This window comes from Uloborus diversus, chromosome 10, assembly GCF_026930045.1.
Source record: "Uloborus diversus isolate 005 chromosome 10, Udiv.v.3.1, whole genome shotgun sequence".
Taxonomy (NCBI): Eukaryota; Metazoa; Arthropoda; class Arachnida; order Araneae; family Uloboridae; genus Uloborus; species Uloborus diversus.
In genome coordinates, this window is record NC_072740.1 from 110,039,817 (window position 1) to 110,058,004 (window position 18,188).

Here is an 18,188-nt window from a genome sequence, read left to right on the forward strand (position 1 = left end):
AACGATTCCTAAATGTTCCTGAAAATTATGGGCAGCTGATGTGGCCAATTTCTGCCAGTAACATGTCATGCCAAAACCCGGAAAGTTTTCCCATAAAAGTTAATAACCTTCCTGAAATCATCTCGGAATCATCTTGAAAAATTCGAAGATCTTCCCGTTTGAAGTTAGTCGTATTTCTGGAACTTTAGTGTAAACTTAGGAAGGGATACGAAAAAAAGCTTAGCAACTTTCTGATTTATTAAGGAACTACTATAAGCAGTAATGCAAACATAGCCAAAGCTTAGCCAAAACTGCAAGCAAGTATCGAAAATTTTTACTCAGTAAAGTTTCGGATTTTTTTTTTCTTTTACAGTGCAGGCTGAAGGAAGTACTTATTGAATTAAATAAGTACTAACTAAATTTTCTATGGAAAAAGCACTAAACTTACGATTAGTAAATTTTGTAAGTATGACTTCCGCAAAAAAAAAAAAAAAAAAAAAAAAAAAAACTTGAAAGTGATAGTAAATATCGAAACTGAATGTAAAATAACCGAATGTAGAAACTAAGTGTAAACCACCATACACTTTTAGATTCTACACTACATTTTATTCACCTCAGCTTTCTCTATAGTTTGTAATCAATAACTTCTTTACAAAATACACTAACTAAATTAAAACATATAAAAATTTAATTTTTTCAATGAAGTAGATAACATTGACTTCGAACTATTGTTTCTATTATTTGAAAACTGAAAACTGTCTAAGCACTAAGTTGTGCACAATGTTCTTGATCAACCAGTATTTTGCTAATACGAAAAGTATGATAACTTTCCACGTGTGAGTAGGTAATATTTCGTTGCCCATAAGAGAAATATTTATGTTTCAAGAACAAACAGAAAGAAGACATTTTTTGTTCTTTAAATCTATTTATGGTCTTTGCAAAAGCTAAACGAATCAAAAATTGAAGCGTTTCAAATGTGTTTGAAAATTATGACGCTAATAATGGATTACGTGGCAACACAAACATTTCTCCTTTAAACTTTTCCGACAAATATTGTTGACTTTATGTAGAAACGTGTACCGTTGTGTAATTTAGGTGGGTTTAAATCGCGAAAAAGAATAAATTGTTGAGCCAATTTTCAACCGGAAATCGTGTAGACGCATTCCTGGTGTATCCAGGGAATTTAAAAATTCATTTGGAGTGTTTACTGCTTTGTTTTCATCGGCAACTTGTTCAGCATCAATGGAGAGCTTTTTTTTAAAGCCGTCAGTAATGGCTCATTATTCGCAATAATTGTAGCTAAGACAGAGTCATTGCTCTGTTGTTATACGTTGCAAATCAGTGTTAACTAAGTCGGTGGCCCAACTATCAAGTGACGGCATATCATAATGACTAAGTGGCAAATTTTAAATTGAAACGCAAAAACCTTCAGTTAAAACTAAAGCTTCATATTCATCTCTGGTGTAAAATCTGGATTTGGACATTTGTGTGTTTGTTAAACTTTATGAAATACGTCTTTAAACGTGAAAGTAATATAGTTTCTCCTTAAAAAATAATGATTGTGTTGGATAGTATGTCGTCAAAATTATTTTAAACAGTTGACGAATACTGTTTCTCCTTACGTCAAACCTGCATTAGAAAGTGTCAACTCCCAATGACTTTGTGCTACCAATAAATACAACTTGCGACATGCATGAGGATATGTATTTGACAGTCGACAATTGACGATCCACAAATATTCCTGTCTGTTCGGGAATGTTTACCGAAAACAAAACTGCTACAAAACCAGCCCGATTACAGAGGCAATTATGATTTTTAAAAAATTAAATTTATCTGGAAATAGACTCTCAATTAGTTCACTTTTCGTCTCAACGGCAGTGCAGAAATTGTCTGGCTATTTGTTGTACTGCATATTTTGATACAGTTCAATTTCACCGTTTCCAATACTCAGCAATTGCTTAGAAAATACTTATGCGATTAGATTATTTTGCGTTTATACTCGCATGTTCATGGCCAATCGCATTATCTCGTCATTACGCTTTAAAAAACTTTTTTTTAAAACATGCGTTGATTTCATCAGAATAACTGGTAATGTCTGCCGGAAGTCCCCAGACAGTGTTCAGACAATTTCGCCTAAAAGTTTATCGTTGTCATTAAATTCTTGCATAATCCTATGATGTGCTTCGAATGAATGCTTTTACTCATGAGCCATAGTACATTTATCCCAAATTATAATTTCACTCTCTTGCAACACTACAGCCATACCACGTCTTTTTTTTCTTTATTGTACACATTGTGTTTTGTTTCTTATGAATATCTAATAGGCAACTTTAAAGCTGAATGTGCTGTTCGTGTACCATCTAAAAAAAGTAGCAACAATGCCTGACGATGCAATTGTCACTGCAATTTTCTGTTGCGAATGTGTCTTTGCAAGAATTAATGATATTAAAAATTTCCTGGGGAACAAAATAAAGAAAATAATTGTTTTCCGCTTAAATTCACTAACTTTCCAGAAATAAACCTGGAATATTTTTGAAGAATTCAGTAGTCTTCTTGGTTAAAAAGGCAGTTATGATTCTGGCACTTGCAGAGAAGCCTAACGCAGGATTAATACAATAGCCTGGAACCTTCCTGCTTTTCTAAGAAAGCTCTCAAAGCATTAATACACGCATTGCCAACGCGAATACAGACTCTCAAGCAAGTAGCTCGAATGTAGTTCCTCTGCAACTCTTGCAAAACTTCGTGATCCAGATAACTTTTCGCACTCATTGGGTGTTGAGTCAATCTGGACAAACCGCAATCACTCCGAAACCGATACACCTATTAAATACGTTCAGTTAATCTTGATACTGGTGGAGAAAAATACTTTTCACAACGGTGTGAAATCTGCAATTTGTAGCAATTCAAGGAAACGTTTTGAAAAATATAGTTGATTTTCTCAGGAAGTAAATAATAACCTGTAATATCCCGAATATGGAAATTCTAAGCAACATCTCTGAGGTTTTTTTATCATGGTGTTTTTAGCAGTAAGTCATACGATGTTAGAGTTATATCGATTAATTAACTTACACCGCCATCTATTAAGAATTTTTAGAACTAAACAATTAATTCACACTATTATTGCATAATTAATATGAAATTTGCAGTAAAAAACTATAAAAACTATCCTATCTTTTAAGTTGGACCAAATGACACATAGATGTAAAATTTGGGAAAAATCGGTTGAGTAGTTACGGAGTTTACCCCGAACAAACATCGTGACACGAGATTTTTATATATATAGAAGATATTATAAAGAGAGAGAGAGAGAGCGGAATTTTGTATGCTTATATGTTCCGGGTAATCTCCGAAACCATTGCAACTCTTTGAAAAATTCTTTCACTATATAAAAAGGTATATTCTTGCTGAATGACATAGGCTATAAATTATGCATATATGAGGCAGTGAGAAGCAAAGGGATGTAAGTGGCAAAATTAAAAATTTAGAGATAACCAGTACAAGTGATAGGTGAACCCCTCCTTTGTCCTGGGGCAAGAGATGGTACTAATAGCCCTGGTAGCTGCTGCTATAGAGCATGATTTAGAAAAAAGATTTAATGAAAGCCTACCTAGGATCTTATCTTTAAATGCGTTTTACTCAAAACTTGAAAATGTCCACTTGCATCCCTTTGCTTCTCACTGCCTCATATATATTTCTGCTATTTTTTCAAACCAATAGTGTGTCTTCGTTTCCAGTTCATGTTTCGTACTGTTTTATTCTTGTACTAGCGGTCCGTCCCGACCTTGTTCGGGTGAAAAATAATTATCTATCTTAAAAAAATATTTTTAATTTAAAGTTTAACAGTAAGCAACATTTTTTACGTGGTTGTTATGAGATTTGAAACAAATTGGTTTACCTTATTTCCTAATCAAGATAGATGAACATAATATTTCTCACTAAACAATAGAATCTTTCCGTATGCACCGTTGTATTACGTATCTTAAAGTTGTACGTTTGAACTTCAGATTTGATAATGGTGATGGTATAAAATATTTTCATTCGCAATTACAATCACTTAAATTGGAAACGGAAATACGCAGAGATCTCCAAATGATATTATTCCGTAGTAATTTTAATTAGGGTCAAATTCCATTGCATAGAACAGGTAAATTAAAGTTGCGCAATTAAATCATTAGGATATCGCCTTTAATTTTAAAATTATGAAAATAAGTCCGGAGGAGTTAGGAGAGTTAAGGAGCTTACGTGGATGATGCACAGCGTTGTTGGCAAAAATTATTGTTCTCTAGAATTTCCAAGCTCATATCCTTATATATTATTTTTGTAGCCTGTTTTTGATTTCTACGCCAGATTTTCCTCAATTCTTGATCGATTTCTTTGATTTACGCCTTATTTTAAAGCTTATGGTGCTGGCTACTGAGGAAAAATAGACCCACGGTCTAAAAATTGTTTTTTTCAGCCGAAAAACCTGTTTTAAAGAACCAGAATGAGGTTTTCGGTTAAACTTATAACTTTAATTTGCGCTATGACCGACCGAGCTGAATAGCTTGATCGGCAGAGCGTTCTCTTCGTAATCAGGAGAATACGTGTTCGGGCCCATGTCCGGACAATCTGCAACAAAAACTTAGAGAAATATCGCGCATTATATGAACACTAAATTAAGTGAATAACCACTATGAAGGAATAGAAAAAATGAGAAGGAAACGCTCCTTGCTGATATGGAAACTTGAAGCAACTTTGTGCTATATTACTTCGAAATTGTACGTTTTTTTTTTCTTTTTAAGCTGTGGCTCTGGTAAGAAAATTAAAGCATAATGTAAGCGAAAATATAAGTAACAGGTTTAAGATTTCAGACTACAATAGAGCTGTTTTTTATTCAGAAAAAAATAATAAATCGTATATTGAAATATATATTCTTCTAATGAGTTTTTGACTCTTTGTACAAATAAAAAAAATACTACCTCAATTTGAAGGGTAAAATATATATTTTTTCTTCTTTTTGCAAAAAAAAAACAAATAGCTTATCACATTTTTACTACAATCGAAAAGCTACGCTTAAAAAAGAGCAAAGTTCAATTTATTTTGTATTTTAACCGTGCTGTTAAATGATGAACACGTGCTGCCATCTAAGTCATAACGGTTCAAGCAGCCTGCAGTAACAAATTGTAAAAATTTTCAAGAATAAAAAAATGTTTCTTCAATATCTTATCTTATATGTTATTCCCTTCTCATTTTAAAACTTATCAGGCTGGCTAATAAAGAAAAATAGACTTACGGTCGAAAAATCAAGTTTTCGAAGACGCCCCTTGCTGTTTCAAAACCTTGATGCTGCCTGTAGTTCGTATGCATTTTTTAAAAGCCAAGTTCTAATGCAGTTTTCCATTTTTTACGTCACTTTCGGCAAAAAAAAAATAGCCCGTGTGTGTTCATATTTTAATAAAGCTTAAAAGCACTGGACTTAGTTGTTCGGTTAAATTGATAAGTTTTTTTCGGTAGAGCGTTCGGCTATAAACTATCTGAACTTCGGACAAGTTTGGGCTGTCCGAAAGAATATCAAATTTATATTAGTATTACGCATTACATATACTCATAACATACAAATGTAATAAAATAAATGCAGTGGGAATGCTACTTGGTGTTTCGACTCCTTTATGCAGGCTACAGTTATCATTCGGATAAGTTGACTGTTAATCGAAGAGTGTTCTTCCTTTTTTTTGAAGCTTTGACTAAATCCAGATCACTCAGCATAATGTAAGCATAAAAAAGTATTAAATTTACCTAAAGGGAATCCTTTTTGTGCAGAAAAACATTTTCATTGTATGCTGAAATGTAGATGTTTCTAATAGCAGTGTTCGACCTTTTGTACAAATGAAAAAATACTACGCCAAATTAAAACTACGAGTTTCACCCAGTAAACCTTTAATTTTTTATTCGCGCGAATACGATATAAAGCTTTAAGATTATTATCAACTTCATTAGCAAGAAATCATTTTCTACTCCTCTGCTTTCTGCTGAAAAAAAAAATACATTTTGTCTACGTTCGAAAAATTACACTTAAAAAACGGACTCAGTTCAACTGGTTTTGGTTTTGAACTTTAAGTGTTCGATTAAAAGAGAAACATGTGCGGGCATTTGAGCCGTAACTCATAAAGCAACCTTCTATGTGAAATAGTTCAATATTCAAAGATAAAAGCACTTATTTTCAATCTAATTTATTACTTCTCTAGAATCTTCGTTTCAATCGCTACGTGAGATCTTCTTCATTCTTTAATAAAATTCCATGCTTTTCGAATAATTTGAACTCGTATCATGCTGGTTAATGACAAAACATAGAAGCATGATCTTATTATTATTTTTTTTTTTTTGGCCAAAAGCTTTTTTGCTGTTTTTTACTACGCATTCCTTCAATGAATAGCTTTCGAAAAGAAAGGCGCAATTGCTACGTTCGTTGGGGTGTCGGGTTGTTAATCAGAATGGCGCCAATTCGAATCCGTGCCAATAAATATCTCTTCAATATTTCTTTTTTTTCCCGTCAGATGCTCACATGGGCAGGACTGTATTTGCCACAACCTGTTTTTTTACATGCACAATTATTGCTTTTTCACGAGTCACTACTCAGCCACACTTTTAATGATATTTATGTTTGAATTGAAAATATGTACGACCAAAAGGTGAGCGATGATCAAATTATCACAACGTTGTATTTAACGAGGTTTTGTTACTGATGTCTTTAAAATACATGCCTTCTCTTTTGGGCTTACTTTTTTTTCGGTTCTTCTTCATAATGTTCTTCTTTTGAAATTCTTAAAGAGCGAAATACCTTATGAAACGATTCGAAGCACAGTGCGGAGTTCCGCACGGGTCGACTAGTATTTTAATAATATAACATTTTGCAAGAATTTTCCCGTTACTTACTTGTAATAAAAGAGTTTAGTAATGCTTACCACCATTTTCTAAACGAACTCGTATAGTTGTTTTTAAGATACAGAGATTGTAAAGGATTTTCTAAATTGAGACGATTTTAATCAGGAATGAAGTATATCTGCATGCGTTCCTCTAGGGCACCACAGTAAGAGTTTGATGAAAGTCACCGTCAAATACGAAGGTGACACCTCTCATTATTTTGTCTGAACCTTTTTATACTTTTAGGATTCTATCTACGCCTTCTATAGCCAAACGGCAGCTCATCAAAAATTCGTCCTACATTATGAGACACCATCTTGAAGAAGTTCTTTCAGTTGCCCGTTTTTTCTTGTGGAACGTAAGGAGTTTCTCTGGAGGAGATGTTCAAAGTAGTTTCAACGTGGAATAGTCAGTTTTTGAACCACTAAGTGAAGTCCAAGCACTTCCATAAAAATCCACCGCAAACGCCAGTCTGCCTGTTGATCGATATTTGGTTCGTGTTGAATTAAGTTTTCCAGTACCTCCGGGTATGCTAAAAAATTAATTTGCGTTCCTGGTTTTCATGGACTAATCTTGTTTTTAACGAAATGTTTTCGTTGATTCTCTGTGACGGGGGCAATTAATTTTTAGTGGCCCTATTGAGTTTCCGTGTCATTGAAAAATGTTGCCTTTTTTTCTTTTTTTTAAATAAGATTTTGGTTTATATTGTTTGAGATTGAATGACACTCTTAGTATTTCAGCTGACACTCTCTTTTCAATATGTTGTCACAGAGATCTTTTTCAAATGTTTGCCATAAAGCAATAGGATCTAAAAATTGTCATACAAGTTAAAATAGTTACAAACAATTCTCGGAGTTTAGAAGCGGAGTCAGAAAAGTATATGTATCAAATAAAGTTAGTTTCCACGGTTTGTCATCCTCTATAAGACTGAGTTCTATACATGCTAATTGATAGGTTGGCTGGACCTTTAACTGTCAAGAGACATTGGATACATATTGGACTGCGAAAATGTTCTAAATGAATTCTTAAGTGACAAATTTCTGATTGTCTAGTAGGATGAATATTGTATATTCTATTATGAGGTGAGTCTTTTTCAATTCCGGGATTAATTTTAACCTCTTTTACTCATTTTCTTCGAAAAACTTGCTTTTCTCACATGCCTCTTTTTTTTTGCAATTTCTTTCTGATATTTTCTGATAACAGATTTGTGATAAATATTATTTAATCATATCGTCTTAAATGCTTAAATACGGTCATCATGATGAATATTTCTCCAAATAATTTTTATTTAGACTTTCATCTTCGTCAATTGCTTTCCTATCGAATGTTCTTAGTTCGTCATGGTTTTAAATCTTAACTTTGAATGTGCGGTAATTATGTGCAATTACACTTTGAGTTGAGAATTTTCTAAACTAAATGTACTTAAGGGAATTCCTGAGCAGATGTTTTTCATTTCAATTTTAGTATGAATAAAAAATCTTAAAGAATAGCATGAAATGCATGAAATACAAATATTTTAGAAACACAGATTAATATCGTCTATCTGCACTACTTCAATACGAAAACTAGTTTGAACGAAGCGAAACATAGTTATAAATCGTTGGAATAAATTTCGAAGCATAAACACGCGTTGACTCTAAATGATTTGCGATGTCTAAAGTATATACTTTACGCTTTATCATCTGTTTCCTCAAATACATGTTTTCTTTCCATAACATTCAGCTCGAAGAGCACCTGCAGGTATACTGGCACTGCACTTGCGGTACGACTGGTAATGGTTTTATACGTATATAAGAACAACACAGTACGAAACAGAAACTGGTAGCGAAGACAAACTATTGGTTTACAAAAATAGTACGGATACGTATATGCATAAATTATAGCCTATGTCACTCAATACGAATGCACCTTTCATGTAGCGAAATTTTTTTTCAACTAGTTGCAGTGGTTCCGGAGATTACCTCGAACATATAAACATACAAAAATCCACGCTCTCTCTCTCTCTCTCTTTTTATAATATTAGTACTAGCTGACCCAGCCACGCGTTGCTGTGGCGAGAAGTAGTTAGATAAAAATATTCTTTCGCTCAATATTTTGATAGAATCTAATTAATATTTTTTTTTAATAAAGCTTAAAATATTATAGCCAATTCTAAAACATATGAGATTGATATTGGGAGTGTTAGGCTAAATTAAGTACTTATTGATTTTAGTAAGTACAAACTAAATTTTCAATGGTAAAAGCACTATACTTACGCTTAGTAAATTTTGCAAGTATGACTTCAATCAAAAATAAAACCTAAGTAACAACATGAAAGTGATAGTAAATATCGAAACTGATTGTAAAATATCGGAACGTAGAAATTAAGCGTAAATCAACGTAAACTTTTAGAATGTACATTACATTTTATTCATCTCAGTTTTCCCTATAGTTTGTAATCAATAACTTCTTTACAAAATACATTAACTAAATTAAAAACATATAAAAATTAAATTTTATAAATGAGGTAGTTAACATTAATTTCGATCTATTGTTTCTATTATTTGAAAACTGAAAATTATCTAAGCACTAAGTTGTGCACAATATTCTTGCTTAACCTGTCTTTTGCTAACCGAATAGGTATGATGACTTTTCCATTCGTGAATAGGAGATAGATAGTTGCCCATGAGAGAAACATGTATGTTTCAAGTCCAAACCTCAAGTAGACATTTTTTGGTCTTGAGATCTACTTATGGTCTGTTTAAAAGCTAAACAAATCGAAAATTGAATCCTTCCAAATGTGTTTGAAAATTATGACGCTATTAATGGATTACACGGCAACACAAAAATTTCTTCTTTGAACTTTTCCGTCAAAATAGTTGAAACTTTGATGAAGAAACGTGTACCGTTGCATAATCTAGATGGGTTTAAACTGTGAAAAAGAATAATATATTGGTGAACCAGTTTTCAACCGGAAATCGTATAGTGGCATTCCTGGTACATCTAGGAAATTTAAAGATTGAGTTGGAATGTTTACGGCTTTGTTTTCACCGACAACTGTATAGTCTTCTTCTGCGTCAACGGTCAGCACAATCTGATTTTGATTTTTTTTCAGCTGTCAGTAATGACTCATTATTTACAATAATTGTAGCTAAGACAGCGTCATTGCACTGTTTTTTCTCGTTGTAAATCAGTGTTAACTAAGTCGGTGACCAATCGATCAGGTGATATTACACCATAATGAATAAACAAAAAATTTGAAATTGAAATGCATAAATCTTCAATCAACACTAAAGCTTCATTATACATCTTTGGTGTAAAATCTAGATTTGGACATCGATGTGTTTGTTTAACTCTTTAACTTAATCTTCAAGCATAAAATTTATATAGTTCGCCCACAGAAATGATGATTGTGTTGGATATTATGTCGTCAAAAGTATCTTAAACAGTTTACGAATACTGTTTCTCGTTATGCAAAACCTGTATTATAAAATGCAACTCCCAATGATTGTGTGCTCCCAATAATTACAATTCGCGAAATGCATCTTGATATGAATTAAACACTCGACAATTAACGGTTCGCAAATATTTCCGTCCGTTCGGGAATGTTTAACGAAAACAAATGCAAAAACATCATTCACTTTGTTTTGGAAGCAAAGTTTTGTTTTGGATGGAGTTTTGGTCTCAATATCTTGGCTTTAATTTTTAATTATGCCCGAGATTCATTAATGTTGTGTTCTTTGTTTGCGTGGCTTCCATGATTTTTTTGATCTTATTCAGCACTGTAAAAACAATTAAGAAACGTCCTGAAAAATAATGGGCAGCGAATAAGCCCAATTTGCCAGTATTATATCTTGCAAAAATAGGAACGGATTCCACTAAAAGTCAGAAACCTTCCTAAAATTATCCTGAAGTCTTTCTTAAGCATTCCGAAACATCTCCGATTCGAGACAATCATTTCTCTGAAACCTTTAGAGAGAACCGAAGTAAGATTAAAAGTAATAGCTTGGCACATTTCTCGAGTCACCAAAGTACCAAAAGCATTATCGCAACGATAGCCACTGCTAATAAAGAATTGCAAGTGTGCTCAAAGAATTCTACTTGCTTGTTACTCTTGGAAAGTTACGGAATCCAGTGACTCACTTCCTCCCATTGGGAATTACGTCAGTCTGTACGGACCACGACGACAGTAGAAAAGTCAGTTCATCACTAAAATTCATTATCCTTCCTGAATTCATCCTGGAATCTTTTTGAAGAATTCAGTAATATCCCTGGCTGAAAGCCAGTCGTGTCGCTGGACCTTCAGAAAAAACTTAGGCAAGTCGAATACTAAGCTTGACACCTCTTTATTTCCCAAAGAAAGCTCCAACAATAATGCTGCAAGCATGGCGAAAGATACGACAGACTCGTAAGTAAGAACCGTAAGTCAAACTCGCCTACGATGTCTGCAACGTTACGGAATCCATAGGCTCATTTACGCTCATTGAGGGCTTAGTCAATGCAGACTGAACCAAATCGAACAGAAGCCTATACACTTAATGAATACGCTTAGTTAATCTTTAAACTGGAAATTAAAAATATTTTTCGCAACAGTGAGAAGTCTGCATTCATGACGTTTGTAGCAATTTAGGAAACTTTTTGAAGTAGATACTTGATTTCCAGACAAAATTGTTGAGGACCTATGAAATCCCAACATGTTCTACGGAAGTAATCAGTGACATTTAGGATTTGTTTACAGTGCATGTAAAATAGCGTGGAACATTGATAAATAATTTTATTTCTGGGAATCGGGCCATGCACATTAGGTTTTGGACAATGTAAAAAAAAAAAAAAATCACTGTCGTTTTCGGTGGTTCAAGTGCTCTTCGTAGAAAATATCTTCGGTAAAATATACTCGTTGACCGTTTTCAAGACATACTGCAAGATGCTGTACAGAAGGGTCTCTTTCGTATACGGGGAAACTAAATTATGCCAGATAGCGTCGTTGCTGCTTATATATCCACTCATAGCTCGTCCTTTTTTTTCGTCAAGTTTGTCCATATCTCTCACCTCAAATGCGACCCAATAAGGACCTTTTTTAATGTACATTTGACAAAGTATTTAGTGGATCTCAGCGAACTGCAGAACTCGACATTTATATGAGCCTCATACGTTTTTAAAAGCAGTGGTGAGTATGGAACGACCTGCTGCTTATCAATTTCAACTTGATTTGTAGAACTTGACATTTACATTGAAAAGTGTGGTCTGTATACTCCTACTTTCTACGGCGATATTATTGATAACCATCAATATCCGTAACATAGCATCATTTGTAAATTTTAATTAACTTAAGAATAAAAAATTTGAGGATGAATAAACTCATAGCGCCATCTATTAAGAGTTTACAGAACCAAACAATCAATACACACTATTAATGTATAATAAACATTTTATTTGCGATAAAAAAATTATAAAAACCATCCTATCTTTTGAGTTAAACCAAACAACAGATACGTATGAAATTTGATAAAAATCGGTTCAGTAGTTTCGGAGTTTGCCCCGAACAAACATCGTGACATGAGATTTTTATATATAAAGATAGATAAGAACAAAACAGTACGAAACAGAAACTGGTAGCGAAGACAAACTATTGGTTTTAAAGAATAGTACGGATACGTAATTGCATAAATTATAGCCTATGTCACTCAATACGAATGCACCTTTCATATACCGAAAGAATTTTTCAAATAGTTGCAGTGGTTCCAGAGATTAACTCGAGCATATAATTATACAAAAATCCGTCCTCTCTCTTTATAATATTAGTATAGATACGTAAAAAAGTGTTCCACTTCGCTACGACTAGATGGTTGAAGGTTCTTTGAACTGCGAAAACCTTTACATGTATTAATTTCAATTTCCAATAGCTTTAAAGCGGTAATTTAATGTGGAGGGGAAGGAAGTATTACTTCAACCGTTAAATTTCTTCTGAGAAGATAGAGAGGGGAAAAGTTGAAAAACAAGAACATTTATAGCAATTAGCGAAAGTTAGGGGAAATTTAAAGAATCATCGAAAACTATCTTTTTTCTTCTAGGAGTTTGTTTTGAAATTTTTTTCGCTTATTTTTAATCTTAAAACCAGAGTATCGGACACATTCCTATGAGCCGCATGGCCCAAAAGATTTTTACTCTGTAAGAAAGAAAGCAATGGAAAACTGGGAGTCACCGTATGTTATATATAAGTCGCGTCGCAGGTTCATGGCAAAGAACCTTCCCGCATTATTTATACTCATTCAAATTACATTCACAGATAAAATTACGATTAAAAGAATAAGTAGTTTGCTTATACATGAATTGGATCGCCAGCTCAGTCATTCCAGCTAAGGCTCCTATGTAAGAGGAGCTGACTTATCCGACATATTTCATTCCAAAATTGGCGGGCTAAAAAAATAGTATTTGTACAAAAGCCTTATTGCAGAAAACTAGTGGCAAAGCTTTAGATATGTTGCTTGATTGATGTTTGGTTATTTTATTCTGTAGATGAAGACGATTTAAGTAATGCAAATTAGAAACAATAAGGTGTGAAAATGAGGTTTATTACAGGAAACATTTCCCGATACATTTTTGTTGAATTTGTGGACTAAGTTATCTTTCTAGATTCACCTTAAGTGACATTTTACTGAACTTAACATCAATTGTTTTACGACATAGCAACCAGTGAATATTATATCGTATTTATAAATACTAGAAACGAGGTTGGATCGAAATTTGTCTCGCAACCGAAATTACGGATAAGTCAGCCTGTCGTTTTCTAGGGGCTCTATCTCGTGCTCATTAGCACTCATCAGCCCGGCGTCGGACGTGCATGTGCTGGAGGTAGAAAGCCAAAAGTGCCAAACAAACTGGTAGCTACTATAGAACGGCTTCATTGTTTAAAAGGCTTGGGAAGTTCAAACTTCCCTTCAGAAATGTCAGGGAGGCCCAAAAATTACAGAAAATACGATTTAAAAAATACCAGTTTCTTTTTTTTTAAACATATCTTCGAACGTATTTTTTCCCTAGAAAGATTTCCAATGCAATAAAGAATATACATTGCTATTAAAAGATTTAGTCTAATTTGTTACAATGTACGTTTTGTTCTATTACATTTTAATAATTCAGTTGCTGTATTGTTAAACTATAATAAATCTGATTCAACTACTATCCGTAGAACTGCAGTGCAACCATGTCTAATGACGGTGTGGTGAGAATAGTTTTAATCCCAATTTTGCAGGGCCACACTTTTAAAAGCATTAGTGACTTTTGTTAAAACATGTGTAGCCTTTCGAAACTAGTGAGTTTCCCCCGATTTCAGAGGTTAATTGAGCTCTGCTTATAATATAGTATTAATGTTTATGTTTCTGCGAATGCACCGCTCCCATTGTTTATCACATGCTTATCTAGAAAAGGCCAGATTTTTGAATCCCGAGATGGAAAGGACCTCTATAACACACTTTCCACAACTTTTGCAGACAGCAAAGCCCCTCTCACTCAGTGCAAAGAGGAGTTCACATGAGTAATTCCTTTAAAAACGTTGGAATGCTGTAGCCTCTAAAATCGCTTTACATATAAATTAATACTAAATGAAAAGTCTGACTGGTAGGAAAACATAAATACTAATAGAGTAAAACAATGCTAAAATGAATAACAACTCGCTTACTGCTTGTTGCCTTTAGAAATGCACTGAATAGTGATTTTGTTTAGGGAACAGTTCGAGTATGGTCCGTCCAGATTGACTAAGCTCCCATAGAGAACGAATAAGTCTCTGGATTCCGTAGCTTTGCAAGGACTGCTGGCAAATGAGATGCCTCCTGCATTCTTGCAACCGATTCTAACCTTAGCCATGTTTGCAATATTGCTTTCAAAGCTTTCTTGGTAAATCGGGAAAGTGAAAAGTTATTATATTAAATCTACCTATTTTTTCTCGGAAGGTTCAAGAGACAGGACTTGGTTTAACCAGGGAGATTTCTAAACTCTTCAAAAAAGTTTCCAGAGAATTTCAGGAATGCTGCTGAATGTTTGCGGAAAACATTCCTATTTTTTACAAGACATGATACCTACAGAAATTGGGGACATTTGCCACCCATTATTTTTCAGGAACGTATATCTAAAGTGTTTTTACAGTGTGACTAAAGTGTGATTTTTTCAGTCTCACCATTTTCTGCTAAAATGGCTCCGAGAATTCCAGTTTTTTTTTTTTTTTAGAAAGTGGAGTAAATAGATTTTTTTTATAGGTTAATGCATGTATTGGGTTATACACATATTTGAATTTCTTATTTAATCAGAAAATTTAAGTTTGGAAAAAATTGCAAATAGTTACCCTTTGTGCCTACGTTGGGGCATTATCATGAACACACAGTACAATAAAACTTTTATACACTTCTTATTCAGGCATTTTCTTTATTATGCACTGAAAACCCTTTTTTAGCTGAAAACAAACGTTAACTTTCGCTGCAAAAAGCAAATTCGAACCGTTAGAGACAATTTCTAGCACTGTTCCGGAATTCCACGGGTTTCCATTTGTTTCCTGCGAAACACACGTTCTTTTGCGAAAATTGTGAAAATTGTCTTGCAGTAAGCGATGTGTGTTTTTTTTTTTGTTTGTTTGTTTGTTTGCTTTTTTCATGTATTAACATCTCTGCTCATCACTTTATCGCATATTTCGTCTGTCAAAACTTCAGAGAAAAGATAAGTATATCTCCATACTGGTAGCTAAAAATATTTTAACAGCTCTTCAAAAGTTCTCCGCGAACATAGAATGACTCCAGTGTGGACAATGTCGATAAAAGCAAGGGAAGGTTAATGCAAACAGCGAACGAACACAATTCAGTGAATGATCAGTTCGTTATTTGCTTTCATAAACGAGGTTTCAAAAAAAATGTCTTTCTTGGAAGATTTGACAACAGTAACTTTCTTCCAAGCAATTCCAGAAAGGAAATGAAGGGAAAACTTTGTGTTTATCCCTTTGTTAAACGTGTTCATTAGCTGGTTAGCTGTACTTTTCCACTTCAACTGCCCAAGAAAGTTGAATAAAAACGATTAAAATCGTTTTTCTCAATAATTACACATACAGTCGCCTCAGGGCAACACTAAGGCATCTAATCCCAGAAATAACCCTGAGATATCTTACTGTTGCTTTGAGGCGAGGATACATCAGTAATAGTGTTTTTAATGTTATAAACAAATTATACTACTAATTTTTAACAAGTTTTATAGATTTTTAAAGATGAAATTGGGTTTAATTCGTTCATTGGCTCGCCATCTCGTCCAATGAAGGATGAAATATTTTTAGCTACCAGTGTGAAGATAATTAAAAATTTTTGTGAAGCATTTCGTCTTCATTTCGAATGTGGCAGGTTCTGATTGTCTCTCCCTAGAAAAGGTCTGTTCCCCTGTCTCCGAATGCTGTAGCTTATCAAAAATTACAGACGAATATGCATCTGGACATTCACTTGCAAATTTTCCTGTTGTTAAGTCTGAAGCTTTCTAAATACAATAGAAACCTTTCTGGTTATCCTTAACGTGCCAGGCTATTACTGTATAAGTGTTTGAATTTCTTTGGATGTTTTTTTGATTACTCCAAAAACATGGCTTTAATTGGAGAGTTTTTGAATTATTTATAGAGATTCCAGGTTATATCAGGAAGGTTACTCATTTTCAGCGGAAAACTTTCCCGTGTTTTCCTAGATATCTTACTCGCAAAATTTAGGGACAAGAGCTGCACATTATTCCTAAAGTTTTCGAACTGACCTTCAGTTTAGTTCCTTCACGTTTTAGTGAAAGCTATATTTCAATGTAAGATAATTACGCTGTATGTAGTACACAACAGCCTAAGCAACGAATGCTACACACTGTTTAAAAAAATCCGTAACATTCCTGGAAAGTAGTGGACAGCTAATGTGCCTAGTTTCTTCTATAAGCATATCGGGAAAAAACAGGAAGGTTTCTAACTAAAAAGCTACTGACCTTCCTGAAGTTAACCTTCAATCTTTCTAAAGAATTTCAAAAAATTCCTTATCAAAGCCAATCGTGTTTTGTTTCATAACTCAGGAACCTATAGTGAGAACTTATATATGAACACATCAATAGTTTGGCACCTTCCTAATTTACCAGGAAAGCTCTTCTAGCAATATGGCCGTAGCTGAGACGGACGTACAAGTATTTCCGTTAAAGTTACGACATCAAAAAACCATTCGCCCATGACTAAGACGGAATTTCAAGTATTTTTTTCAAAGCTACTACATCCAGGAACTATTCGCCCATGACTAAGACGGAATTATAGCTTGACCACGAAAAGAAGGCGGATGACCTTGAAGCAAAAACATCATTTGTAACAGGTTTTTGGTATTTTTTTGGAATAGACAAGATTAGCGAGACCGTACCTCTTACTATTCGGCACTTTCTGGCAAATTCTACCTATTACAAGTGATTCAAATGATGTTTTGCTTCAAGGTCATCCGCCATCTATCCGTGGTCAAGCTTTACTAGTATCTCCGTCAAAGCTACAACATCCAGAATCTATTCGCCCATGATTGAGACTCATGCAATCCAGAGGAGCCGATGAAGCTGAAGGAGAAACGCCAGATAAAGAAGCCTAATATATTTTTACACTGGGAGCTAAAAATGTTTTTCTCCACAATGTGAAATAGGCATTCATAAACCTTGTTGCAATGCAGGAAACCTTTTCGCCAAAAAACTTGTTTTTTCACATTAAACTGGTTTAAACCATCGAAATCAAGGAACATTAACCAGAAGTAATCCGTGACGTTTCAGATTTTTTTTACAGTACACTAATAAAGCTATGTTGAAAACACAATCAACTTTCAGCCACTGTCTTGATACTTTCCTAAATGAGCATCCTTTGCAAATTGTGCTATTAAATGTTGTCAAATTAGGATTGTCTGAATATATGTATATCTTTAGCATTAGAAGACAATCTCGTGTAGATTGAACTTTGTTGGTTTCTTTGCAGGCAGCTGCTCGACATCAGTGCACCTGTTTGATCAATCACCACAAACAGAAATTTACTGCTCAAGGAGGGAATCCTCAATGGCTCCAAGGACTGCAATACATCCCAGCGAAGCTCAGGAACTTAAGTGAGATCAATAAAATCATGGCTCACACTCCATGGCTCCTGCGAAGGTGCCATATTGAAGTAAGTCCTAAAATCGAAATAGCTTTTATATTCTAATCAAGTATGTTTCACTTTTGAAACTCTTCCATACCTGTGAGTAAGGTGTTTATACTGCATATTCGGCTGCAACATTTCTTGTCAATGTAGAAATAAGCTGAGGCCATACGAAGGAAGTAGTCTC

General features: G+C 34.1%; 1 protein-coding gene across 1 annotated transcript in view; it reads left to right on the forward strand.

Annotated features, from left to right (window-relative positions):
• LOC129231439 (sestrin homolog) overlaps nucleotides 1-18,188 on the forward strand; it is a 158,689-nt gene that overhangs the window by 111,538 nt on the left and 28,963 nt on the right. The window contains exon 4 of the mRNA XM_054865755.1: nucleotides 17,846-18,028. Coding sequence (XP_054721730.1) covers nucleotides 17,846-18,028 — 183 coding nt within the window. The remainder of the gene's footprint in view (nucleotides 1-17,845; nucleotides 18,029-18,188) is intronic.